At 42.2% G+C, this 27,736-nt stretch overlaps 1 protein-coding gene across 1 annotated transcript; it reads left to right on the forward strand.

Moving 5' to 3' along the window:
- The first annotated feature begins 5 nt into the window (after positions 1–5).
- On the forward strand, positions 6–27,706 carry ppp2r5a (protein phosphatase 2, regulatory subunit B', alpha isoform). The gene is made up of 13 exons (XM_040160559.2): positions 6–1,530; positions 11,942–12,138; positions 18,408–18,509; positions 18,716–18,808; positions 22,321–22,451; positions 23,118–23,177; positions 23,641–23,749; positions 24,159–24,212; positions 24,357–24,407; positions 24,496–24,615; positions 24,975–25,102; positions 25,354–25,455; positions 25,606–27,706. Exons 1-13 carry the CDS (start codon positions 1,383–1,385, stop codon positions 25,856–25,858), a joined length of 1,548 nt encoding a protein of 515 aa, XP_040016493.1. The 5' UTR covers positions 6–1,382; the 3' UTR covers positions 25,859–27,706.
- Positions 27,707–27,736: the final 30 nt, after the last annotated feature.

The raw sequence follows: 27,736 nt of genomic DNA on the forward strand, positions 1-27,736 counted from the left end.
ATTCAAATGGATGAAAAGTTCTGTAAATGAAATGCTTGTCTTGCCTGTTAAGGTTCTCTTTTTATAACACGTTTACCCACAAACTACATTCTTCAATTCCGTGGATTTAATGTTGTATATGTTGTATTTTATAGTTATCCAGTTTTTTTCCAAAAGTTGGTTGGATGAAACACGTAAGAAGGCCTTTTCCGATAAAATACATTAAGCATAAGGCAAATGAATCTTAACACCTTCCATAGCTGCCACTCCTTAATCAACTGTACAACGTCACATATTTATTTTTGCATGTCACATGTTCAGGGCCTTCGTTCTGCGCGACTTTATTGGTATAAAAAGTTTACAGTGGTTTAATTCGCGCCTTGTGATTGGCCCTCAGAGGCGTCACTCAATGACGTACACTTGTCAGGCTCTTGAGTCGAGCGAACAGTGAAGGGAGACAGACAGCGTCTGAACGGCTGCACTGGAAGTGTGTGATGGCTACCTAGCCTACTGAGCACGACGGCCAGCAATTGTTTTTTTTGAGGCCCCAAAACGGAACTACCGCCCTTTATTCAACGACGAAGGTGGTTGGGACGACGTCGACGGAATGTGTACCCTGCTAACTTTTATGTGCTAACGTTAAATGAGACTTGTTCGTCGAGCGAAATTCAACTTCATCGATCGCCCGAAAACATTAACTCTTCTGAAAATACGTTGAACGGAAGTTCAGCCAGGATACATTATACGCGCTTGAAGACTTGTACTCTGTTTCATACGAAGAACTACATGAATTTAACGGTTCAACTATCCTTTGTAACTTGTCTTCCCCAACAGCGGTGCAAACTGTTTAGTAGTGGCGTACTTAAACGTCGGCTAATTTTAGCACGCTAGCTAGCGTCGGATACATTAGCTGGCATGCTAGCAGTACAGTAGTTCGCTACTGTCAGGACTTTACGACTAATTCCGGCCACGTTTGTCATGGCAATGTCTTTAATACGTGTTTCAACCGGAAGACTTTTTACCAATATGACGAAACAGTAATAAAAAAAACAAAAATCCAAATTTTTGAAACTTAGGCCATAAATTTCGTATGTTTGCAACTGCGGAGAATGCCATGAGTTGCGGTTTAAGTTAGCTTCTTGGTTCGTGTTTTGAGGACCGTCCCCGTGTTCGAGAGTAGTAGTTATCCGAATGATGCAGTCTTGGGACATAGTCTAAACCACCATACCGAGCGACCATGTTGGATCACACCGAATAACATCAGCCTCGGAACAGGAGACGAGCTTCGAGTCGTGCGGTTGGCTCTGCGCCTTTTGTGCTAATGCGAACAGAAGAGGACAACTTTCACTTGCCCTAGGGACAAAACAGCTCGCCTGAAGTCTTCACCAATTTATGCATCGAAAATGTCGGCGATATCCGCATCCGAGAAAGTGGACGGGTTCACCAGAAAGTCCATGAGGAAGGCCCAGAAACAGAGAAAATCCCAAGGCTCGTCTCAGTACCGCACGCAGAGCGCCCCGGTGGAGCTTTCGCCGCTGCCGCAGCTCAAAGGTACGGTAAGAGGACGAATGGGGGTTCGGTCGGATGAATACGCGCTATTAGATCTGTAACACCGTGCGACCCGTGACCATGGGCAACACACCGGAATCAAGTTATTTTTTTTGGTCAAATATTGTCCCAGCTTCCCCGTCTACATCTTAGACTAATATGTTTTGAAAACCGGATGAACAACGACAACACGGTGGTTAAACTCGACAATATTTCATTAGAAACTATCTTTGGTGCACGAGTTGCCCACAAGTCATTGCATACAAATACGCGACTGTCAAAGGGCGTTGCATTGTGTTAGTGCTATTAATATCAAATACTGCATTTTGTCCACAGATCTTTTTGTTGTTGTTGTTGCTTCCCTTGCAGCGTTGCTGCTTTGTTCTTGCTTCCCAAGTTGAGCTGTTAATACGGACATTGAGTAGCCTTACTGGAGCAGTCTGTGCTGGATTGACATCCAGAGAGATGTTGAAGGAGGGGGTAAGGGGGATTCATGCCCTTTGTGTCAAGGTGTTGTCGAGGACACAAAAGTGAGTACAAGGGCGAAACTATGCACGAGACCTGTGATTGGTCTGAATGTGTTGCTTGGCCTTTTCTCCTGTATGTTGATGGTGTACCACTATGTTGACAGGAAAGATAACGTTTGTACGGTTCAGCAATATTTTTCTTCATTGCTTGACAAGGTCGTTATTTGTGATTTTACAAAGCCATAGCCGGTGCAAACATAGAAATATAACTTGTGCTGTGCCAGAGAGACTGATGCAGGATTGCTGGTACGGCTCAACAAAGCAGCACATGAGATGGCGTAACTAACCATCCCAAGTAATTCCCAAAGAATTTGAACTTTTAGCCTGCAGCCAACAAGCCACACGATCCAAGAGGGATACTACTGCATACTTGATATTCTACCGATGTATTCTAGGTATGACCGTCCCTCCACCTGGACAAATCAGTGCTACCGGTTGAATATCAGTTCTTTTGGTTTTTAGAGCTTCTCTTTCCCTGGGATCATCTGTATGAGCGCTGGGTGTGTTCATTTCACTACAGGTCGAGCAATACGTCTTAATAGAATAGTGTAGTGGATATTACAGGACAGAATGTGAGCTGGAGGTCGGATGTGGTTTGGCATAATCGTGTGATTATTATGCCGGTCCACAAATAACTCTTTAATATGACAAATCTGAGCATGCACCTGGCTACGTACCCGTTGTTTGTCTTCCTGCAGTTAGGTCTGACAGAAGTGAGCCAACCTACAACCATGTTTATTTAAGTTCTATTTACTACAATGTGTGTGTAAGCTCCACTGTGTGCATAGACATTCTTTTGCATGTTATTTCACTGTAGAGTAGTACATACGTTGCATTGTTTTCAACAAGCTGGCATAATACAGTGAAGTTGAAGTATAGAATATGAGCTTTTGCTGAATCTGCAATATACCAGGGATAGACATATCACAACATATAACACTATGTAATGACAAACTATTTTAAAGTCTTGTTGTAATCCAGACAACCTAAACTTGTGGTATTGACACTTTGCATTTTTGTTTGATCTTACAACAGCGTGTATGTTTTTTAATTTTATTTTATTCAAACTGTTGTTATGAGTCATTTGTTCAGATTCATGCAGACAAGCCTGAACATCTTATTGCCAGCGTATGCTCCTGGATTAACAAGCACAGCTACTTACTGAAAGAAAGGGAGGCCTGTCTGGTCAAGTAGTTGGAACCTTTTAACATGATGCAACTCCTCAAGACGATGAAAACAAAATGTGTCACGAATGAGTTATGATTGCTGTCATTGAAACTTAAGCACATTTGAGAACATTTTGCGTGTACTATTTTGAGTCTTGTATGATGCATTTGGGAGCTGCTAGTAAAAAGAAGCACTGGAATTCCAAACTAGAGGACTGCACCACCGTGAATGAAACGGCATGTGGACGAACAAGAAGTGGACAACTAGACTATCTTCACTTTAATTTACCACAACCGTAAAGATGAGTCATGTGCGGTATTCAGGAAATGTGTTTGTTATTTTAAATTCCAGTGTGCACATTATTCACTTGAACGCCGATGGAATAATTAGGTACAAGTTAAGCAGATGTCTTTGAGACTTTTTATTTTTGATAATGCATTCTGAAGTCAATATATAACTGTTGAAGTTTTGTTGTTCAGTATTCACAAAGCTGCAAAGTGTTTACTGAGAAGGAGCTTTTGGCACGTGATGTACGTGGAAGTGTTGAACTAACGACACCAGATGGTTCCCCTAGAGCCGTACAGTTTTGAGGACTTTTGTGTCCTACTATTAAGCAAATGTTACAATGCCGATATTAAAATCCGAGAATTAAAAAAACTAGTGCTTAACAATATTTCCAAAAGACGATGACCTTCTATTGCAGACCCAAGTCTTCTATTGTATGTTTGCTCCGTCAATCCATCAGCAGGATAACGGATACTAAAAATCAAACTGATTTGTGAGAGATTAATTTTTTCCCCCCCTTAGTGGCAATCTGACACGGTTGTAAATAAGGACTCTACGATTGAGTTTTTTTTATTTTCAGTCTTGCACTTTACGTGCATCTCCTTTTTATTTTGTATAGCCCAAAATTGCAAATTTGCCTCAAAGGGTTTTACAATCTGCACGCATGCAACATCCTCTGTCCCTCAAAGTGGCACAGGAAAAACTTCCAAAAACTGAAAAAACCTTTGATTGGGGGGGGCACACAAACCTTGGGGAGAATGGCGGAGGAGGGATGTATAGACTACAATGGATGTAATGTGGACAGAATGAACCACGTAGATAACAAGATTGCTTACGGTATTTTAATCTTATTAAGAATTTATTAAAGTATGTAACTTTTATTTGTCTGTTACCCTGGGGCTGTTTTTAGGACCAGTCACAGCTGTTGAAACTAAGTTCATTGATTTTGCCGTCTGTTGCCTAGTAGCACACACATTGTGTGAGTCATGATTCATATACAGTGCACGAGTCTGTGGCTACAAATAGGCCACGTTCACAGGCACAGCGCTCCACTGTTACTGTATGTTAATTCTTTGTAAGGCTTCAGGTCTAAGTAACCATATTATTACATTATAGCTTTTGTCACCTGGTGACAACTCAAACCATCTCTGGCTCAGTGGAGTAGTTTTAGTTTCTTTCTTTTTTTGATACATGGATACATGAACAAAATACTGGTGAAGTTGTGCGTGTTCCTCAATTACCCAGACCAAGAACAGTTTCAGGTTTGACTAGATTGCAAAGATGCTTCTTCCTCCCCCCTGCAGTGCTTAACGCTCATGTTGTGTGATAGACACTGAAAAGATGAGTCACTGAGACCAACATTGTTGCCATGGCAGCCAGAAGCCTTGAGAGCAAGCCTGGGAAGGTTTTACTTTCCAAATACAGAGACCGCTTCATTTTCACTAATATTTCAGTCCCTGCAGTGATTTCTTTTTTTAAGCTCGGACATTATTCTGAACCAAACTTAAGCTTGCGTTTGGGCGATGTGCTGCTTCTTGTTAATAGTTTGAATGTTTTATTCCTAAACTGAAAATCAGAGGGAAGTTTGTCTTTCCTGTCTTCTGATCTCCTTTTAGTTTGAAGAATATCTAGTAATTTAGTACATCTTTTGACCTGAACTCTCAAAATGTAGCTTGATTGCTGACTAGATTCATGTGTGCTATGCTACTAGCGGCTAATGTTGTTTTGAGCTGCTGGCTTCAAGGACAGATGATTCGCGTGCTACACAGGCCTATTTTAAGTTCTCATCAGAACAGTGACATCACTCGAGTCAATTTATCTGACGTTAGTAGTCTCTTCTGACATTTTGTAGCCTCAATGATGAATCCAATTAAATCAACATATCATTTAAAATCAGCCGGTGGAGATAACGCAGACCATTGGCCACAGCTCATGGAAAACTGCCTCCCTCTTTTGGCCTATTGATTGACAAGTCTGTGCCGCACAGTCTGTTTCCATCATTCCTGCCAGCAGATGGCAAATCAATAAATCATTTTCGAGGATGCTAAGGGACAAAGCTTTTGTGATGCGCTGCGATGGTGTTTTTGTTCTCTGTCTCCATAACTGTGGCCTCTGGCAGGTGAAGATCTGCTTCCACCGCGTTCTATAAAACGGCCTCCCAAAATTTTCTTTTGTGCCGGCAGTGTACTTGCTGAAGACGTGAACCGTGTGAAGCTGGGCTCTCATGACGACCAGCTGGTTGCTGCGTGGTGGGATTACGTTGTACATTTTTCTCATGGAATGGGCGGTAAAGATGTTTACCGCAGCACATTGAATAAGCATCCCAGATGGATTTGAACAAAATGCCTTTCGGAAAGTTACAGTAATCTCAAATAGCTTGCGTACATCACAGGTTTTGAAAGCAAATGTGTTCTCTGCTGCTGTATAAATATGATTTAGGGTCAAGTGTTTGGAGCGCTGTAGAATACATTACAAATGCAGCCATCCCATTGCTGCCAACTGTTTGAATGGAAATGTTTGAGAGTCTGTGCTGTGGTGTACGTTATCTTCCTTCAACATCTGGCTTTTCTTGAGCAACTAATTAGTGTCTCATGCAAGAATGTGTGCTTTTAATTTACCCAGCTAATTATCTTTACAGTAATGTTTTCTGACAGTCTTAATCTTTCCACCAACCATTTACATGCATGTAGCTAATAAGTGTTGGTGTAAATAAGGCAGTGTTACGTTGAATCTTTTTGTAACTGTCACTACATTTTGATTTTCTTTTTTTGGAATTCACCTTGAATTTAATTTCTAATACTGGAATAACGATAATAAAATGCTACAACACACACACACACACACACACACCCTTTTAGCAAACCTCAGAGTGAAAGGGAACACATTGCAAAACCGCAGTACCTTACTTGTTTTAATGCTTATTTCAAATATCTCATTAGTTTTTATTCCCTTTTTGTTTTCAGTGATGTTGTAGTGCAGATATAGTACTTTAACGAATAATTAGCTGAAATTGACTGGAAATAAAATACTGGAAACTAAGAAATTAATATAAATGGTGACAATCTACCAGGTAAAATTGTATTAAGGCTTTTGAACTATATTAACATACAAATGCTCTTGCATTCCAAGTCTAAAATACTCTGGGGAAATCCTAATTGTGACGGTTTACATTTTGACTTGTTTCATTTTGTAACAGTTTTTTTGTCTGCTTTTGATTGCTGTGCCAGTACCACAGTATTGATGTGCACTCCAAACAAATGTGGAGTCTGACTCAAAGGTTTGATTTTTTTTCCCCCCGTTTTTGCACGCTAAGCTGACCCCTATAAAAACCTACCTAGATACAAGTTCACAATTCACAAAGTACATCGTGCAATCTAAAAAAAAAAAATGAAATTGTGCGTGTGGAACCATCTAATCCGACCAATTCCATCAGGTAGATTTGTATCTGGGCCAGCTTGGTGTGCAGAAAGAGACCAATCTCCGTAACTCTTAACTGTACAGTCCTGTGCAGCTCTAATCTGTCACCGTACTGAGGTCACTGGACCTGCATATTTTGTTTTAGTTTCTGCTTTACTGTAGTTCTTGGAAATGTTGATGGGCACCAAAAAGACAGAAATTGGTGGAAATAAATTTTGAATCAATGTGGTTGAGCTTAGGATTCCTGAAGTATACTATACGTATATGTCTGTTCATGTAACCGGTCAAGGAAATAGGTCAAGACCACCAGTGTTTCTGCCATCATGGTGGTTTATATGTTCACACTACAAATCTGTCTTTTCATTTAGTCAATGGATTTCAGTTGTTAAGCTAAAATATAACTGAAAGACTAGTTTACTGTTTTAACCCCGACCCCTTCATATTCAGGCAGTAATTTCTAGGTGCTAGGTATGAGATTTAGAGCTTGTCAATTGCCTCTTCAGCTCTCAACTAGGCTCCCCCCAGAAGAAAGAGTAAACTCACAAAGCCGGGTAGTCTTAGTAAGGTCCGTGCTCGTAGAGCTCGCTGCAGACCGCTCCCTGAGGACCGTCTGGCCTGGTTAACACACACACGGGGAGAACTAAAAGTTCACTGCCCGGTGAAGCCTCACAGTGAGGGTGAGGGGTCGCTGGAAAGCCGACTCAAGGGCCGATCACTGCTGCGAAGGAAATGTGCCCGGCACGCCACGGGTTGAGAAACATAACTACACTTCCGGTTCATGAGGATGGCGGGACAGAAATTGACTTTGGCAGGCTGCTGAAGTCTAGGTAGTTAAAGGTTAGCGTTGACTCCTCGATAGCTGATGTTGTTTGCTGCAACATGAATGCTCTGAATGTGGTATAGCGACTTTTTTTTATTTTAGCACATGAACAATAAAGCCTGATTTATGCTTCTGCGTTTTCAGAGCGACGCAGACGCAAGACCCCCTTGCGTGTCCCTTGCGTCGCTTTTAAGTTCGCCTTCTTGCGTGTGTCGAGCCATTTTTCTAGCCTCCCGCAGCGCACAAGGCTGCGATTGGTCCGCTAACTACATCCTTTACGGAGTCTCACATTTCCGCTTTCATAGCCCGATACCGCCATTATTAAAACGAAGAATATTTACGAGAGAACGGATCAAATTTAAGAACTTTTGTCGTAAGAAATGCGCAAATACGACCGCTTATACAACCCGCCAATGACGGCTTGTATAGCGGGTTGGCTTCGCGGAGGGAGGTCGCCGCAAACGCCTGTTTGCCGGTCGAGAGGTGCACAAAGCTGTGGAGGAAAATACGGGACAAATGTGTCCGCGATGAAAAGCAGCAGTGGCGATGCACGGGGCAATAAAGTCTATGATAAATAAACAAATAATAAATAGACTGCTCTGCAACACACGCAGAACCATGAATTGAAGGCAGAAGCATGCGCCAGCCTTTAGACTTACTACTGGTCTTGCTATTATGGTATTTGGAAAAGGCAGTATCATACAATGCGCAGCCTGCTAAACCTGCTTTACTACAACAAGGACACATAACAAACCCAACAAACAGTATTTATCTCCGAGTGACACACCAATGTGGTACTGACCCATTTATAGTAGGTCGAAAAAACATGAAATGAGACTCAGAAAAAAACCATCACTGAATAGTTTATGTAACATTTGTTCTGTACATTATGACTGTCGGCAGCATCTAGTCTGCTGTGGCTAAATACGGAGCAGATCTGGTGCCAAGTTTCTTTCTGTATTGTCTTTCTCACACAAGCAGAAAAAAGCCCCAATCTATTTTAGGCGTGTGTGTTCCTCTCTGCTCTTATTGCAGCAATACCAATGTGCTTGAAGTCTATTGGTACGTTCACACCAAAAGCGAAGCGAATTATTCGCGCGAGTATATTCAATGCACAGACGCGTCTGGTCGAGAATGAGGCGAATTTTCAACGGGTGGGGCGTGGGACGCGAATCGAGCGAAGCGAATAAGTCGCTCTTTCGTCTGACGCGGTCTTGCGAAAGCCAATCCGTGTTGATGCTCCGCTCGTCATCACCGCCGTCCTGCTGCCACAGCGTGAATACACGTTATTAAACTGAGACACACACTGCTGAGACTGAACGCCTGTAAGTTAGTTTGTGTCTGAGAGACGCTGTCGCCGACCCAACAGGTCAACAGACCGGCTGCTGGTCCACCTGAAGCAGCTCTGGAAGCCGCAGTCATCCAGACGCACTTCCCGGAGGAGTCGGTGGAATTCAAGCTGTGTGCGATGACGGATGATGTCATGAACCCGAACACGACACCGTTTGCGGTTCCCACGTTTGTGTAATTCACACAACAAATAAAGAGCAGAAATAGTGGTTATTTATTTCCATATTGGATAGCGGAAACCATAACTGTCTTTACGGAGACTCGTAACGGAGATAAGCCACGCCTTCTTCCAGGCGTGAATAATGCGAAAACCCGCTTTAGTCGCGCTTCGCTTTTGGTGTGAATGTACCATATGGCTTCAGTGCAGTGCAAAGTTCTCTATAGATGCTGTTAGACATTTGACTTTTCTAACCGCTTCTGTTCTTCTATGCTTTGTACAAAGGAATTATGCTTGTCGTTGTGCTGTCCACTTTGAGGTATTAGAAAGGTAATGAATGGTTAAACCTGTAATTCCCAGTTCCTCTCAGTATAATAATTGATTCTCAAAAGATACAGTAGTTAGTCTATAAGACACACATCTCCACAGAGATCAAGGGGCACCATTAAGCCCTCAGTCTTATTCAGGCTTAACTAAAGAAGGAATCATCTATCCATCCTCTCGTGTACGGTTTCTCCACTTCAACCGGGAAGTTTTTCGATTTTGTGTTCCCATGTGTGGTTAGGAAATTGCATTGCTTACAGGTAATTGTCTAGGTGATTCTGAAGCTTTGTGTAAGACACAGAATATGCAGTATATCTGCCACATTGTGATGCCAAGGTAAAATATTTTGAAGGAAACTAAATCCATGCTGATAGAATGCAGCTCGATTCATTTGGATTGTCGATCTGATGTCCTAAAAGGCTTTCCTCTTGTTTTCATACATTGCTTCGTGGCTCCAATGGAAAATCTTCCCTCATTGCACTCTGAGGAATTTGTGCACTCATGCATCTGTATCTGAAAGGCAAAAATAGCTTCACATTGCTAAAAGCATCTAACATGTCAAACTGTATCTAACAGGCCCAGCCGACTCTGCTCTCGGGGGGGGGGCGACAAATCCCTTTTGAAGAAAAGATGCTCTTTCAGAAAATGCATTAGAAATGCGTGAATGGCTGGTGTGGTTTGCAGAAACGGGGAACATGCATGACCATGACCGATCTGGTTGAGGAGCATGCTTTATATAGAGAGAATAAATATAATATCCACAAAAATAAAAAAGCTTTAGAGTGGAGACTCACAGAAGTAGTTTCACTTTTTGATTTCATGACCCTGACCGGTCAATCTCCAGAGACTGGTCAGAGTACACTGGCCAGTGTTTAAATTCCTTTTACAGCAGAAATGCATGTTTGCATCGCAGTATGAGTAGTTCATGACAATGATACGGGAGGTAAATTTTTTGACATAACAGCGGCATTCTAATGCTGTAAACGCTTAAACTTAGGTGCTGTCGTGGCATAGCTACTCTAAGTGACAGGTGAGTGCTGCTGTCTGCTCTGATGCATGAGCCAAGTCGTCTCAGCCTCCCCCCATCCTCCTCCTCAGCCCCTCTTTACAATCAGGCGGAGTCGACACTGCCAAGATGGTGATCGCCGGAGCCAAAACAATTTTAGCTAGGAGTCTTATGCCCCTTTTGGATGATATCATTTACCTCTTACACCAGCTGTGTACCCTGTCTATCGCCCGAAGTTGGCTGGGATGGACTCCAGCCCCCCCGCGACCCTGAGTGCAGGATAAGCGGTTTGACAATGGATGGATGGACCAGCTATGTAGAAATGTAAAGGCAAACCTAGTGGTTTCATTGGGGCCCTTCCCCCTATCCTTTTCCTTTCTGGTCCCAGTTAGATACTCAGTCAGCCCTTTTGAATGCAACATGCTTTGGAGAATTTGTACCTTGTAAATTTTGGCATTAAGACAAATTAGAGCGCTCAGCTGGGTGCAGCATTGAGTTCACTCGGAGCAGGAGCAAGTGGTCTGACCTGTAGAGTTGCGTAACTACTTCTTCAGCTGTCAACACCGCTGGAACATTTCACAAGGTGTGAGGCGTAGTGTGAATATTCCGCCTGTGCCTGACCGTGACTTGTCTCAGTTGCATAATGCTGCTCAACAAGAAACACTGCGCCGTGTCACGTCTCAACCGGCACTTCTCCTTTTTGCTCAACTTAATCAACCCAGATGACACGATGAGATTAATCGGCTTCTCAAAGTCGACGGGTGCCACCCACGGCGTCCCTATTTGCGTACCCGTAGTCTGTGGTGCTGGAGCTGTTGTAAATCCGACCTGCAGTGCTGGTTTACTTTACTGTGTCCTCTGGCCTCCATTAGCGGGAGAGGTCCCTGTGTCTACTGCTCGGCTGGAACAGGAAATCACTGTATGGCGTGTACGGCCTCCAAATGCTGTTTATAGCTGAGCCGGGGTCAAATTTTGACAGCTCTAATAACCCTGATCACACTCACCGTCTAATCCACAAAAGGCTTTACAATCAAAGCCGAGGACCTTTGCGTGGCTAAATGTATCCGGGTTGTTTGTTTGTCCAGCAGCTGAGTCGGACGGTTAACTGTGCAATAAACCTGCAAGATGTTACATTTATAGGGCTGTTTTTCTTTTCTTTACTCTGATCTGCTCACTGTTCATTTGAACATGTTCAAAACAAACAACCCATGCCCCTTTTAATGAATTGCTCAAGTTTACAATTCCTACAGTGCCCTCACCTTGTGGAACCCCTCCCGTCGCACCTGTAGGCCGTTTGAACCGGTCCTTACGGTATGTGTGTCTAAATCACTCAGTCCTTTTTTTCTTTGGTGTGCTTCCAGATGCCCCCTCCACGGAGCAGCAGGAACTGTTCACCCAGAAACTCCAGCAGTGCTGCATGCTCTTTGACTTCCTGGACTCCGTGATGGACCTGAAGAGCAAGGAGATCAAGCGGGCCACTCTCAACGAGCTGGTGGACTACGTCTCCACCAACAGAGGGGTGCTGGTGGAATCCACCTACCCAGAGATCACCAATATGGTGAGCACTCACAGAAACAGGCCGTACATCTGTCATGTTATGACAAATATTATAAAACGGCTAAAGAGATGTCACTCTGTCATTTTAACGTTGTCACTCCTGACTTGAATACTGGTTCCATTCAAGGACAAAATCCCATATATAATGGCCCAATAATCTGGGTGTCATTGCATCACTCTCTAAATACAATACATGCACGAGTTAATACACTTTATGGCTGACACGTATTTGTTATTGTGCTTTCTCAGCTTTCTCTTAAAACATGTTTGATTATGAGGGATAGCTGCTGTCTGTCAACACGGTCTCCTAGCAGCAGCTGCTACTCCTATAAAAGTCATATATAATGGTGACTCACGCATGAAGCAGTACAAGGGGAAATACTGCTGCCCTTGATTATTTTTGCGGAGGTTTGAGGTTTGGTTGCAGTAGGAGTCATACAGACAGTTGCTGAAAAAATCCACTGATTGACGTTTAGAAGATAAGACTTCAAACCCAGTTTAAAACTTAGTGTATACAACACACTGCAAGCTAAACGGCAAAGTCAAACAAGACACAAGACCCTTTTCTGCAAGATATCCTCATCTAACTCATTTAAATCCCTCTTTTGAATCCAAACCAGAAGACACAGTGCTCTCCATATACAATTTCCTTCTTTTGGACTACCAGAAAGACATCATCACAGCAGTGAAGTGTGGAGTTGACACACTGGTGCTTTAGTAATAATATTTAGTAATATTCTACAAATGTATTATCCAGCAACATGCAGCATTTCCATTAATCAGTAGTGCGGGGCCAAGTTAACTACGGTCAGGGTTGAGTGATTAACACTTTGTGATTACACAATAGTCTTTTTTAAATCCAACCCGACCCTCTGCAAAGTATGTGAGGCCAGCGTGGTATTGATCATTGTATATGGAGCAGCCTAGTTTCCTCCTACAGTACAATAATGACTCATGTGCAACATTTACAGGGCTGCAGTGATTCACGCCACACTGCAGATTATCCTGGTGGATGCGAATGAGCACAGCTCAATTATTCTTCAGATTAACAATGGGCTGCAGGCAGTAATCCAGGTCATACCTTGCAACTATTGATTTAGAACTGTTTGTCTCTCGCTGTTGCCTTGTTAAAGGTGTTTTTGTGTCAAGATTATTTAGTTTAAGCAGTTTATAAGCGATGGGCAGCAATATGAAATGGATTAGAAGAGCTTTCAGTCTTCGAAAGTTGTTGAAAATATCTTTCACAAAATGAGTACACAACAATGCAACTTGAACCATTATCACAAGTGGGTTAGGAGACAAGAGCCTCCTATTTTTATTATTATTTTGGGAACTTAACACTTTGAGAATTATGCGTTTTTATTCACTAGTCAAGCATTGTTGCACCACCTGCATTTTTGCTCAAAGTATTTAGTCTAATCTGGATAATATAAATCACCTGACTAGAAGCAAAGCAATGTGAGCTCCAAGTACAAAGTCTAAAACATTTTCAACCAAAATACTCACAGGAACCTTTCCTGAGTACTCGGCCGTCACATTAAGGAAACCGCACTTATTTCCACAAGCATTTGTCGTCTTGTGGTTCAGATGTCTAATTACAGTGATCAAGAAATGGGCCACATCCAATAAGATAATTACCACAAACACCAATAGTGCTTCAGTTATAATAACTAATGTAAAAACAGAAACCAGTCAGCTAGTGCCAACGCACTTTGCCAAACATCGGCAGCAGGGAGGAAAAGCGAACATGGAATAGGAGGGTAAAGTTCACCGGTAATGCTGTCAGCCATCTAACATTTAATGTAAATGGTTTAAACCTCTAACATCTGTGTTTAGGTACAGTGTATATTAGCGACATGCTGCACCCTGACAATGTACCGGTCCCAGCAAAGGACATCATTCAGGTTTTAAATGATAAGTTATGGAAGCTAATGGCACCATAATTAAAATAAATACTATCCCTCTGCCTTCACTTTGTTAGATGGTAAAGCCGTAAATTTCTACAATCAAGCCCAGCAAAAAAAGAGCTCAAATGAACAGAACATCACTAAATATAGATACATTTCAGCCAACATATCTTTTCAAACCTATAAACCTGGTGTTAATTACAGGATGGATACACTGAATACTGTAGTGTTTGTGAAATGTTGAATTATTAGCTTTTCAATGTGCCAACACAGGCAGTAAGCGTGATACGATGTCAGGAGGAAAATCATCAAAATTCATTTGGATATACTCGCACATGAAATCACAGTGATAGATCATACTTACCTGGAGCAGTTATTTTTAAAAGTATAACATTCTACAACATTTATAAATCACTCTGTCCAGAAGCGGTTCCTTCAAAATAAAAATAAAAACTAATTTATTTTCCATTTTTAATGCAAAACATCGTGCTGAGGCAGAGAAAAACAAAACAGCCGGCAGGGAAACGCCCCGAATGGAGGTGTGTGAGAAACTGGTCGTCAGCTGGACAACGAGCAGCTCAGCGCTGCATCTGCTGCTTGCAGGAGGACTTGTACCGGTATTGTCACCGGTCCTTCTGGGTAACGCCGTAGTGGGTCGAGCTCAGGAGGAACCCAATTCTGATCCCAGAGGCAGTGTTTTGAACGAGGTTAAGCAAAGAGCAGCTGCACTCAAGCGGTGCAGGTTGATAATGTCTCTCACGGATACTCCGTGCTTGGCGTCACATTATCATGAAGGGGTGAGGGTTTAAAGTGCCGTGCATTATGCCGCCGCGGCGAGCGCCGCTTTGATCAGAGGTTGTGAGTAGTACAAACAGCCAGGTTTCTCATCTATGTGAAAGGAGGTTTTGCCCTATTTGCCAATTCTATAATTAGTGCTTCTAATAGAGAATCTCATCTCCCAGACAGCGTTGTTTGTATTCTATCTTCTCTGTGCCAGAGATGTGTGAATAGCCCGCAGGGTTAGTTAATAAAAAGCATCTTTGAGCCATAATTCCCCAATTATTTTCTTTTAATTCTCACCTCTCTTCATCCTTCTCGTAATGGCTCAATCCTTGTGCAATTTTTCTCTCCCTCTTTGTCTCGTTTTCTTTTTCTCCCTCGTTCTGTGCGTTGCTAGGTGTTGGTTGCTAATATCGTCACACTTACTTTTACCCCATTCAGAGCTCCAGCTTCCTTTTGTCGTCGTCAGGTGTACACTGGGTTCACTTTCTGCATCGTCACTTAAAAACGCCCCCCCCTCTCCTCTTTACTTTGCCGTATTATATTGCTATTATTATAGCCATTACATATTATACTGCAATTTCCAGTGAAAGGCCGTATGTAGAAAGTGGACTTAGTCACCGTGACATCCCGTTGCTCTGTGGAATGCCCTTTTGTAGTATCAAGTTTGGCGATCTGCCCATTGCCATCTTGGCTTTTTGCAACCAATGAACAGAAGTCACGATGTTTGGGCTGAAGAGGTGTGCTCTATGTTGGCATATAAGGCTCTGCTGCCGTCGGCGACCTGTCAATAACAACGTAGCCCCGCCCTAAAGCATACTCCGCTTTATGGTCTATTTTACTCCCAACGGGAACATCATTCACTACATTAACATCATGCTGTCTTGGAGAAAACTAAACTAGTGATTGAGACCCTAAGCTCATGTTTACCATAGTTACTGAAGTAATAAGTGAGAAGTAAGTTCCCTTTCTCTTTGCTTCCAAACGATCAACTTTTTTTCTTCAACCAGAGGTGTTGCCTCCAGTTGGCCACTAGAGAGAATGCAGGTTTTAGACACTTCGGGCCTTAGCTTCACTTGAATACAAAGTCCAGTGCATACGTTGCCATGGAGACTTAGCTGTGGGCTACAACTTGAGCCATGTTTTTCTACTTTTGTTTACACGCATGCCGAGTGAGCCGTCAGCAACTAATAAGGAGTGCCCTTTTTTAAGCACATTCATCGATGTGATTTTTGCTGTGGGCATTCTAGATAATGATGTCTTTGTATATACACTGGATCTAAAAATATATATTTGACCTATTCAGTTAGGAAATAGAGAATTAGTACGCTGTTTTGGCACAAAGTGCAACAATGAGATGCTCTGGAGTTTAAAGCACCTTAATTGTTGCCAAGCGATGTGTGTCACATCTGCTGCGGTTGCTCCATCGGCGCCGCAAATTACGCCACCTAACTTTCCATCGTTTTAAGGATAATAGCATCCACTTGTCCTACTCGACACGTGTCTCTCTACGTGCACCTCCTGCTGAAGGCCAATACATATACTAATCAATTCCCTCACTAAAGACTAGAGTAACAATATTTGCACCATACCGGGAATACCAGGCCATTTGTTTTTTTAGGTTATGCTCACATGTCCAAATGCCATCCACACCACAAGTCATCTTCACCCACTGAGCATTTTGCCTCCCATCTCTCTTCCTGGAAAAACGGTCATTACACTGAGGCACAATCTCCCGCCTGGCAACCCACTCAGTGAGTCATCTGATTTGAGCTCAGCCAATGAGAGGCCTCACACCGGGGAATGCTAAGTGATATGCCACGGAGAGCTGACACACTGATTCAACTGCGTCATTATCAGCATACAGATGATTATAAAAAAATTGCAATGTACAATTTATGTGGTCTAAGTAAAAGGCTTGCTTGTTGTTGCCCATGTCAGAAACTGTGACTTAAGACTAATACAGTAGACGATCACAGAAATATAACACAAATGGGGCCAACAAGTGAGCAGAGTCTGTCGAGTGAGACGAGTCGGAAGCTGCTGCAGTGAAGAAAACCCTGATCTAATAATTGATAAACAATCAGTTGTTTTAAAGGGTCTCTATTTAATATTCAGAGCATTAATAGCTCTGTACTATGCTTTAATGGCAGGGTTATTGTCTTGGTTTGCATTCAGGTTAAATTATATCCTAGGCACCCCACTGATGTAATGGTAGGGGTGGCAACAAGTAAGTTGCCAGTTTCAGATTTGTGGGTGTGTCGTGCATTCTTATTTGTGCAACCTTAGTGCAGAGTTGTCACGGACAGAAATTCAGTCGAACTGCAGTCAGTGGGATCTCTTCCCATTTGGCTTAAGACTGTTTGTACAATTGTCGTGTCCAGATGGTGTTTTCATCAGCCAAGAAACAGCTGCACTTACACTGTCCGGGCACCCTAAAATAACAGGCAAATGACAGCTCAGTGCAGCAGTGGCGAGCCGAATGGCCCCTCTGAGTGCACGGCTCTCTCAGCCTTGAAGGTGAGACGGGCTACAGCAGCACAAGGGCATGCTGGGAACCGTTCCTATGAGCTCATGCCAAGATCCACTAAACTGGTCGTGTGAGAATCAAAAGTGGATCATCTGAATGTCACATTGTTGCTGACCGAGTGCACCCAGTCTTCTTCTCCCACCAGCTTGATGTCTCTTTATGCCTCCAGGAATATTATAGTATATGATTGCAACTTTGATTTGTGTAAAGAGCTGCAGTCAAATCATGTAAATGTCGGTGAGCAATGTGTGATACTACCAAGAAAGCATAAATAAAAAATAAAATATTCAGAAATTTGGAATAATTTTTTTGAACAGTCCAGCTATGGCTACAATGGGTTTGCCGTAGATAAAAATGCAACTACCCCAACTCTGTGTGGCTCGCTCAAATGTACTTCCTGCTAAATATAACTTGCTGGAATAGAGTTGGCGATGACGTGTTGACAAGGATCGTCTTCGCTACAGATTTATAAAGCCCCCACCGTGGTTTGGTTCTGCTATATAACATCCTCCGTTGAATTAAGCATGCTCAGAAATAGTCCAGAAAAGAAGCTCCTTTCCACTGCAATGAGTTAGCTGCCAGTAGTGTTAATGCATTTGTGTTTTTATTAGATTCCTCTTTCCTTGATTCACAAAAAGGGGAGGCCAGTGCCTTTTTATTCTTGTCTGAGTTACGTGTCCTCCAGACACAATCACTAGTCTTATTCATTCACAATGCACAACATGGTGTATGCGGTTTGAAAAATAAGAAAATAGTAAGGTGGGGAGTGTAGCAAGCAATCAGGCCCATCAATTACAGAATATGTTTTAGAATAATGCTACAACCAGCTTGTTTAATTATAGTCTGTGTGGAGCACTGGAAACCTAATTAAACTTTAAATTTTATGCTTTATGGGCATTAGGCAGACTTATTGCCTTAAACTCCATCACATTTCACTGTTCTACTCATAACGGCCCTGCATGTTTGAGGCACTGATGTTCCTTTTCCCACACACTCCTGCGATGAATGTTTTTCGTATTTAATTTTTATTAATCCTTTTTAATTCTCCTCCAGATCTGCACCAATATATTCCGGACTCTTCCACCGAGTGACAACCCTGATTTTGACCCAGAGGAGGATGAACCCACTCTAGAGGCGTCCTGGCCTCACGTTCAGGTACGAGTCAGAGACCGAGTGAGTCTGTCTTGCTCGACCTTTTGAATACATCATTGCATGTTGTTTCCTTGGAACTCAAGAATCTTCTTTCTATTTCTGACCCTTTTAATTAAATGATCGGGATTACAATTAGAACCAACATGTAAACTACCACTGCGAGGCATTAATTCAATATTTTTATTTTATTTCTTTTTTTAATATTCCAGCTGGTCTACGAGTTTCTGCTGCGCTTTCTTGAGAATCCGGACTTCCAGCCGAGCATCGCAAAGCGCCACATTGACCAGAAGTTTGTTCTGCAGGTAGGAGACATAATATATATATTTTTTATTCATGATGATTGTGTCACGGTAACATCAGGTACAAATGAAACTTTAGTTTATTAAACCAAGATGTTTTCAGTTACAGCTAGTTAGGGCTGTCAAAATTGCTCAAAAATGACGTTTGAATATTCGCTTATAGGTTGCGCATTAGACACGTCAATAACAGGACAAATTAATACGAGACATAACTACTTGTATAGGCCATTTAATTAAGTTTAAACTGATTTAACAACAAAAATAAGTAAATTAACGGCCAAGACCGCAAATCTCTCTCTCTCTCTCAAAATGCTATTTAAGATCACTTAAAAATATTAATATTCCTAAAAGTTTAGTTTAATTACCTCCATGATTCAAGGACACTACCAAGTTTGTAGATTTGTGACATTGAGAATGGATAATTGGCTCATTCGATCCATTTTGTGGAGCAAATTGGGAGAATTGTCCTCTAACATTTTTTTTAAAGTCCATTGCGATGTTTTTTTTAAATGTTTTTTCTGGTGTCACCGACAGTGCAAAACCCAAAGACAAGGAACCAAAATATTCACATTTCACAATGACTTTAATCGGCTGTCACGGATGTTCAAATTACTAGAATTTATAAAGTGGGGAATACCCGTAATTACAGCACAGCGTGATGGCTTTTGAGACTTTTGCGGTATCATTAGTCTGACGAGTGAAACCATTAATGTGCTGCAGCTTGGCTGCATCTGCTCTTGCTCCATACCCACCTTGCGCAGGAATGCCTCATTCGGGGCCAGGAATGTTGGCCGGGGCCACATCCGAGGTGCCTGTGCCGACTTTCCATGATGTGAATGTGTCGTGAGGCAGCTTTAAATAGCTGCTGGGTGTTTACTCTTCAGGTTGAGAGGAGCGCTGTGGTTGGAGCAAAGGGAGCGAAGAGGTATAGGTTTTGGGTGGCAATAAAGGCGAGGTTAACGTGGGTCGTCATAAGACGCAGAGGAATATGTCTTCAGACGGTATCGTAGATAATCACCAAAGAGACGGAAGCACAAGAGCAGCCAGAATGTTCAGTGGACCGTTGAGAAAAACAGGTGCTGATCAACAAAAGGAGGCGTCAGGTCCTCCAAACAAAGAGACAAAGTCTGGGACCCTTGTTAGCTTTAGCTGACTACATCCATACAGAAACACTTCACATCTCAAACTAATTCCAGCCTCAGACGAACCCCGGAGCAAATGATTGGCATTTGACTTTTGTACGGGTGTTTATTGTTGCGCAACGATGTCAAGTTTGATTTGTCACCTCGCTGGCTCAATGATTCCTGTCCTACAACATCCCGAGGTAGCAAAAGCCATTATACACGGTAGCCTCGGTGCTCGGTACTCGCTGGTTTATTGGTAGTGCATTTGTTTTTCTCACAATGCGACAGCAGGTGAGTGAATATGGAGTGAGACTGCTGTGTGTGATATGTGGACAAGGTCGCCAGGTAAACCTATTTGCATCACACGTTTGCTTCACAGCAAACTCTGTATGTGTGCAAGTAATTCAGCACGTTTCCACCGTGTCTTTGATGTGTTGTGTATTTAAGGCCATCCCAAGCAAAAAGGGTGCAGCAATCTGAGGACATTTAGTCACAAAAAAAGGTAAATGGTATTAGGGTTAACTTCTCATTAGTTATTTTCATTTTCGTTGCAGATTGAAGTTCATTCAGAAACTAGATTCAAGCATTACAGATGAACATTAAGCTGAAACATGTGACATTGTCCAGCAACTGTCGGATGGAGCCTGAGGTTTTCTCTGGAAATAGAAAAACTAGATGATGTTGTTATGGTTTTGCTTACTTTTCTCGTTTTTGGTTCTTGTGTGTTTGTGAAGTCTTGTCATGTTAGGTGGGCAGACAAGCTTTTATCATTTAATTTCAGTAATGGTCTTATTATCGCACTATGGATAATCTTCCTCTCAGAACTATGACATGAGCAGAGTGACTGTTTATACAGGCGGGGCCATAAGTATTCCAAATGTTTCCTCTTCACGCAACTTGTGCAGGTTTTTTTAAACTAAAGAAGTCAATATGTGTTTGAAGGGTAGTCCGATTTAAATATACCACCCAAATTTAAATGTGATATTTTCATGAGGCAGTGAGTGTCGTGCTGTTTAAGGCTAGATGACGTGATTTAAAAAGGAGATCCATCACAATTCCCACAGGCCATTGCAGTTCGGGCTGAGTGGTATACAACCGGTTTAGCGTTATCACATTTTCTCACGAAAGGAATTTTCACACCGGTCGTACCGGTGTTTAGCCATAACCACTGATGTTGCTCGTCAGCAGGCAGCAGATATTTTTTTTTATTACCTCAACGCCGATCATGCTTGACTTGGTTTTGCCTCTGGTGGCAACAACAGCTAACAAGCGTCAACAAGCTAACCCGCCGGGATGTTGCAAGCTTTTTGTCAATGGAGTCAATGGATGAATGAATGTCTTTTACTTGAAAAAAAAAAAATACAGGGATACCGTCAGAATGTTACAAAAGACTATAATATTAATTTTTGGCCATACCGCCCTGTCCTAATTGCAATGTGTATTCAGTCAGTATAGCAAGTATCACATTTATGATAATGTATAGAAATTCAAAAGCAACTGTTCCAAACATCCGAGAGGTGGTAGCCAGAATTCTTATTGCATTTTCTTTTTAAACTTCAAGTTAATTAATTATCTAAGATCAATATATTTACGTAATTATATTCATAGACAATCCTCATATGGCACAGGTTGATGGATAGAATACCAGATGGTAATGGTCTGTTTGATAGAATGACATAACAAATACGAATAAAGGTACTTGATCACATTGGTGAAAGTACTGTAAACCAAATACCTTCCACACAGCATCGCTGCACATTTGTTTACAGCGCAGCAAACAATGACTACATTCCTTCAGAGAGATTAGGAACATTTCCATAGTATGTCAAAGATTAACACTGTTCTCTAAATGCAACATGCCCCTTTAGGCAATTTATAGATTAAGGCCTCTGTAATTATCTGATGTACCTTGACTTCAATAGTACTACCATTGTGCTGGCAGGTGAAATGAGGGGAATGGAAAATGATGACCTTTACAAAACCCATAACATAAATAAACAGTTTGAATCAGTAGATACGGTTCCCTTAATTATCACGGCTGGTAAAAATAAACTGTGTGAAGTGTTTCAGCCGTCTTCCATGTTGGCCTGAAAGTGGGCGACAAGCTGTCACAGAACCCAGAAGTATCGATCCCAGGTTTTCAACTTGGGAAAACTTGAATCTGCCTACCACCTAACCCTGCATTTGTATTGAAAGTATTTCAAAAAGTACAAAGAAACTCCATAAATGTTCAGTCCTAGCTATTTAGTAAAATACAGCTGTCATAACAAATATATCATAGTGTGAGGGCGTCATGACAACACTGCAGTGAGAAGACACGGTAAAGATGTAATTGTGGCATCAATTCACAACAAAAAATAGAAAAAACGGAGACTGTGTTTGTGCTTTCAGCTCCTGGAGCTGTTTGACAGCGAGGACCCGAGGGAGAGGGACTTCCTGAAGACCATTCTGCATCGCATCTATGGAAAGTTCCTGGGTCTGCGTGCCTTCATCAGGAAGCAGATCAACAACATTTTCCTGCGGTGAGTAAAATGTTAAAACGGCAATCGACGAGCCGGGGGAACGCCAGGCGGTCACGGTCTTCCTCTTTTCTTAATTGGATTTCCTTTCACTATTTTCTCTTATTGGCATTACAATGCAAACACACAAACGGATTAAGCCCACCCTCTTTAAACGGGGGCACTCGATGCTGGTTCCAACCGGCAAGGTGGAAAAGCGGCTGCATCCACTTTGACCGTCTGCCGCTGAGAATAAAAATAGTGCCACAGTTGTTGTGTTCTGTCTGTACGTATGACTGCTGCACCGCGAGATGGAACCGAGTTACCGAACAGAGGAGTGATGTTTGGATCATTCGGTTGCATAACAGCCACTAAATATGACGTTTTAGTTGGATATTTAAATAAGACTTATAAGAAAAAATTTACGGGACATGGTGACTTAATGATGCCTGTTTTCCTGTGCAAGCTTTGTCTTCATGTGGCAGACTTCAAGCGTTCTTACCAAACTTACGGACCAAAGGCTTTAATAAAAGAGTGCAGTGTTTTTTTTTGTTTTTTTTTACTGCGTGTGCAATTGGGAGTCATCAGGTCATAGTAAAAGTATTTGGATGGAGCACAGTATTGGAGAAGTCTGAATCCGTAGTTCTGATCTGTGTGCTCTGTTGGGTCTGTCGGTTATTTATGTTGTAGGTTCATCTATGAAACCGAGCACTTCAACGGTGTTGCTGAGCTTCTAGAAATCCTTGGAAGGTGAGTAGTTCATTGATATCCATTCCTACCCAGGTTCATTTATTTTCCTTCTACGACACCAAATTGAAGTTGTAGTCCCTTAATGCTACACGAGAAGAACAAAAGTCATTAGCTTTAAATGCGGAGGATTTAAACAAAACGTCTGGACTTCTTCATGATACATTGAGGTAGATGGTCAATAACTTACAAAATAAACTACTAATGCATTTGAAAAGGTAAAACGTCCAGCCACTGGCTTTTGTGTACTTTTTTACATCCTCTATTTATTTGGTTATATTGCGTTTGAAAACTAAAAGAAAGAATTAGAATCGCCGCCAGGCCAAGCTGTTTTTAAAAGACTGAAATGATCTGTATTAAAGAAACACGTCTTTGTTCTGTCAGAGCTTTACTGCAAACACTCCATGTTTTGTGTTTGTCTCTGACTTATCTCCCTCACACTGTCCTGCTGTTTCTCTGTTTACAGTATCATCAATGGGTTTGCGTTGCCTCTTAAGGCGGAGCACAAGCAGTTCCTGATGAAGGTTCTCATCCCGCTGCATACTGCTAAAGGACTGGCCCTTTTCCACGCGCAGGTAGGAGAAGCTGTGTTTAATATGGAGGATGTTGTTTTATTGTTAATCAGTCATTTGAGCGGCATATTCTGTAGGATTGTTTTCATTCCAAGTGTTTAACTCAAATGTCCAGCTTATTGAAGGTTGTCTGTGCAGCGTTGAGCCCTGTCATGATGTGATGTCAGTACTACAGCGCCTCCTGGTGGCTTCAAACTGAAACTGCAGTTTCCTGATAATGACTGTGTTTCACTATCTCGCATTTATAAACATAGCCGCAGCAGGAATTTATAAGAATAATAACATTTATCAGGGGTCTTCGTTCTAAATATTTAACAAGAGATATTGTTTCAGATGATATTGTTTGTATGTAGTCTTGATGCTGTTTTTGGGAACAGTGTGTACTTTTACTCTTTTCTTTTGTGTCCCTCAGCTGGCCTACTGTGTGGTCCAGTTCCTGGAGAAAGATCCTACACTCACGGAACCGGTACTTATTTTTATCACTCCTCCCACTCAAAGCACAAAGCCCGGAGCTTTAAATGAGTTTACACAGCAGGAAAACCACCCACTCGAGCAGGCTGGGATTTTTTTTATTTGAATTCTCACAAAATTCTCTGCTTTTTCTGTGCAGGTGATTCGCGGGCTGCTGAAGTTTTGGCCAAGAACCTGCAGCCAGAAGGAGGTAATCAACAGATCTACAAATACACTTCACACACACCGCCAACCAGATTGTCACGTTTCGTCAAGTTGTGCACCTTTTATCAAAATAGGTGATGTTTCTGGGTGAAATTGAGGAGATTCTGGATGTCATCGAGCCAACACAGTTCAAGAAAATCCAAGAGCCGCTGTTCAAACAGATCTCCAAATGTGTGGCCAATCCACACTTCCAGGTACGCTCCTGACGCCAACATGCAGACGCTTCAATTGATCCACTACCCTTTGTCTTACATGCTAACAGGTGTTTCTCTATATCAATGAGAGTAGGCAGAGTAACAGGAACACGCCCCTGTATGTCTGATGAAATGTAGGTTGTCAGCACCACAACCTCCCCCCTGCAATCACTTTTTCAGACCACACATGTGCGATCGCCATCATGTTGCACGTCTGACGGGGGCGTTTTTTCTCACCTTCATCTGACCTTTTTGATTTTCTGCTCTGTTCACTTCGATGATTGAAAAGGAAAGGCGTCGTTAAGCGGGACAAACGCAATCTTGACTGCAGCACTCCTTTATTCTTCCTGTCTCTGTAGGTCGCGGAGCGAGCACTGTACTTCTGGAATAACGAGTACATTCTCAGCCTCATCGAGGAAAACATTGACAAGGTCCTTCCCATCATGTTCGGCAGCCTGTACAGAATCTCCAAAGAGCACTGGAACCCGTAAGTACGCCAGCCGGTTGGTCGACCCGAGCTGTGGGACCAACTGATCATTAACACATAGTAACACTGACTCATTCGCTAGTGGTAACTATCCGATTCTGAGCGAGTGAAAAGAATTTTGTTTCCTATGTGGCTATTTGTTTCACTGGGCTGCCCATAAAAAAACAACAACTATTGGTTGTTTTTGTTTTTTAATTGCTTATTGAGGATGTTTTGTGTGTCTCACTGAGAGTGTCTCCGCTGTGCTGCAGGACAATCGTAGCTCTGGTCTACAACGTGCTGAAGACGCTGATGGAAATGAACTGCACGCTCTTCGACGAGTTGACTTCCTCCTACAAAGCAGAACGGCAGCGGTGAGCAACAGATTCACGTGGCCTTTACTAAGCTTCTATTGAGGTTTTGGGATTTATGTCATATTTTATGACAACCAAATCAACTTTCTTTAATCAATGTAACTTTTTGTCTAATTTTGTTTTGTTTTTTGTGTATTTTTTTTTTCCCAGGGAGAAGAAGAAAGAGCAAGAGAGGGACGAACTGTGGAAGAAGCTGGACGAGTTGAGGCTCAGCAACGCCGCTCTGGTCCAGAACAACAGCCACGGGCTCCTGGGTGTCCAGAACAACAACAACAACAACAACAACAGTAGTACTAACGGTGACAACCAAGACAAGAGCGCCGAGGCTGCAGCCGTCACCCCAGCAAACCAAGATCCCGACGTGGGCGCGGCCACCGGCGAGAGCAGCCCATGTGCCAAATGACACCGGACGTCGGTTTTTTATCCCGTAACGGTTTGACAACGTGTTCAGGACTGTCAGGAGAGGATTAACGGCGACAGATAAAAAACACAAATTACACCTCAACAGTATATTAAATCTACTAGAGTGACTTAGAACGCCAGCATTTCCTTGGCCGAAAATATATATATATATATGTATATGTATATGTATATGTATATATATATATATATATATATATATATATATATATATTTCAACTTAAGACTATTTTTGGATGTTACACTGTGGCTGCAGTATATTGTTTTATTCGTCTGATCAAAGATTTATCCATTCACATTTAGTTTAATTGAAAATGATTATTTTTGTTTGTTTATATTCGTTGTTTGATACCTGGGAAAGGGGAGAAAATAATGACTTGAATTCAATGTTTCCGATTGTGCTGCGCTTGGACGAGCTGAATAGCTATTTAAAGATGTGTGTTTTTTTTAATGCGCTTTTCCTTGTTGCTGCCAACACGTGGGTGCAAAACTCAAGGCAGAAGGGAACGCCGCTCTTTTGGGAGTATTTAAGGGCAGATGGGACCAGATCCATCTTTATACATTCAGTGTCCATCAATGTACAGAGAAGGGCCGTTTGTCGGGAGCAGAAGAAGCTACTGCTGAGTCGTCTCACGGTAGAGGAAGAGAATGGCAGGTTTATGGCCAAAACAATATAAAAAAAGGTTGAATCCTAAATTATCACCGATATGGATTGATGTCTCGTAAGAAGTTACAACTTGTTCACAGTTCAGGAGGATGGAACATTTATGAGATTATCTTTGTGATTCAGGTGTTGGTGATGAAAAAAAAAAAAAAAGCAATGTATCTGTGTGAAAACCTAAGAAGTTGTGACGCAACATCTGCGTTTATAAGATTACACTAAAGTATTGAGACGGGACTTTCAAGAGATGTCGTTCAGCCTGACTGGAATAAACAAAAGCGCCAATGTTTTTGGGGGGAATGTGTTTCGAGGAGAAGATCCATCGCGCAGTTGGATCTTCTCATCAAACGCTCGGCAAGAAAGAGAATAAAAGTATTTCCCAACAATGTAAAAACAGTAGATTTAGAACTAAAAATATGAGACCTACATCACTAAGTTTCCTGAGTTTCCTTAGTTCAAATATTTTTGAATGTTTGCTTTGGCAGATGGGTTGTGATGGGAAGCCGGCTTACCTTGCGTGCATATGCGTATATGTCAGTTCGGAGGCTACTTAAAGGGAAATGCCACTCAATTTAAGATTTTCTGTACAGTACGTCGTCTCCGTGGTCTGCGAGCGCAGTCGGTGATCAGCAAACGCGCGAAAAAGCAAAGCCCGTCATTGGTCGTTCTACGATTCACATTCTTGCTGACGTTGTGTGTCAATTTTATATCCAAGCGAGGCTCGTCGTGTAGTGGAGATATCAAGAAAACGAACGCTTGGCACAGCAAAACCCGAGAGGTGTTTTGGCGTCGGTGCCTGTTCGCTCCCTGCACCCCCCCCTGACTTTGTAACCCCCACATTCGCTTTTAGTTTCCGGCGTTGGGAGCTGATGAACACGCGGGTGAACGTGATGAGACTGCCGTAGATCATAGGAACAACTTGTGTGACTTACTGTTTTAAATTGAATGGTGTTCCCTCCAACAACCCCCGAGTGTCTGCTCGCTAACTTCTTCTATGTTCACATTTTTAGGTCCAGTCTTTTCTGATGCCTTTGTCAGTACAGCATTCCAACCTCTTTGACGTTAAAAAAAAAAAGAAGAAAAAAAAATGTGTGGGGAACCTGTTTTGTAATCGCAGATCTTATTTAGGTTTCACCATAAAATAAAGTCTACTTTATCTTTCTACTCAAAGCATTGCGACCTGTCTTTTTCTTCTTTTCC

Source organism: Gasterosteus aculeatus, chromosome 18 (genome assembly GCF_964276395.1).
Source record: "Gasterosteus aculeatus chromosome 18, fGasAcu3.hap1.1, whole genome shotgun sequence".
NCBI classification, from domain to species: Eukaryota; Metazoa; Chordata; class Actinopteri; order Perciformes; family Gasterosteidae; genus Gasterosteus; species Gasterosteus aculeatus.

Coding starts and splice junctions, on each gene's coding strand:
- ppp2r5a (XM_040160559.2), top strand. CDS start 1,383: ATGTCGGCGATATCCGCATCCGAGAAAGTGGACGGGTTCACCAGAAAG. Junction 12,139..18,407: donor ACCCAGAGATCACCAATATG/GTGAGCACTCAC, acceptor ATTCTCCTCCAG/ATCTGCACCAATATATTCCG. Junction 18,510..18,715: donor CGTCCTGGCCTCACGTTCAG/GTACGAGTCAGA, acceptor TTAATATTCCAG/CTGGTCTACGAGTTTCTGCT.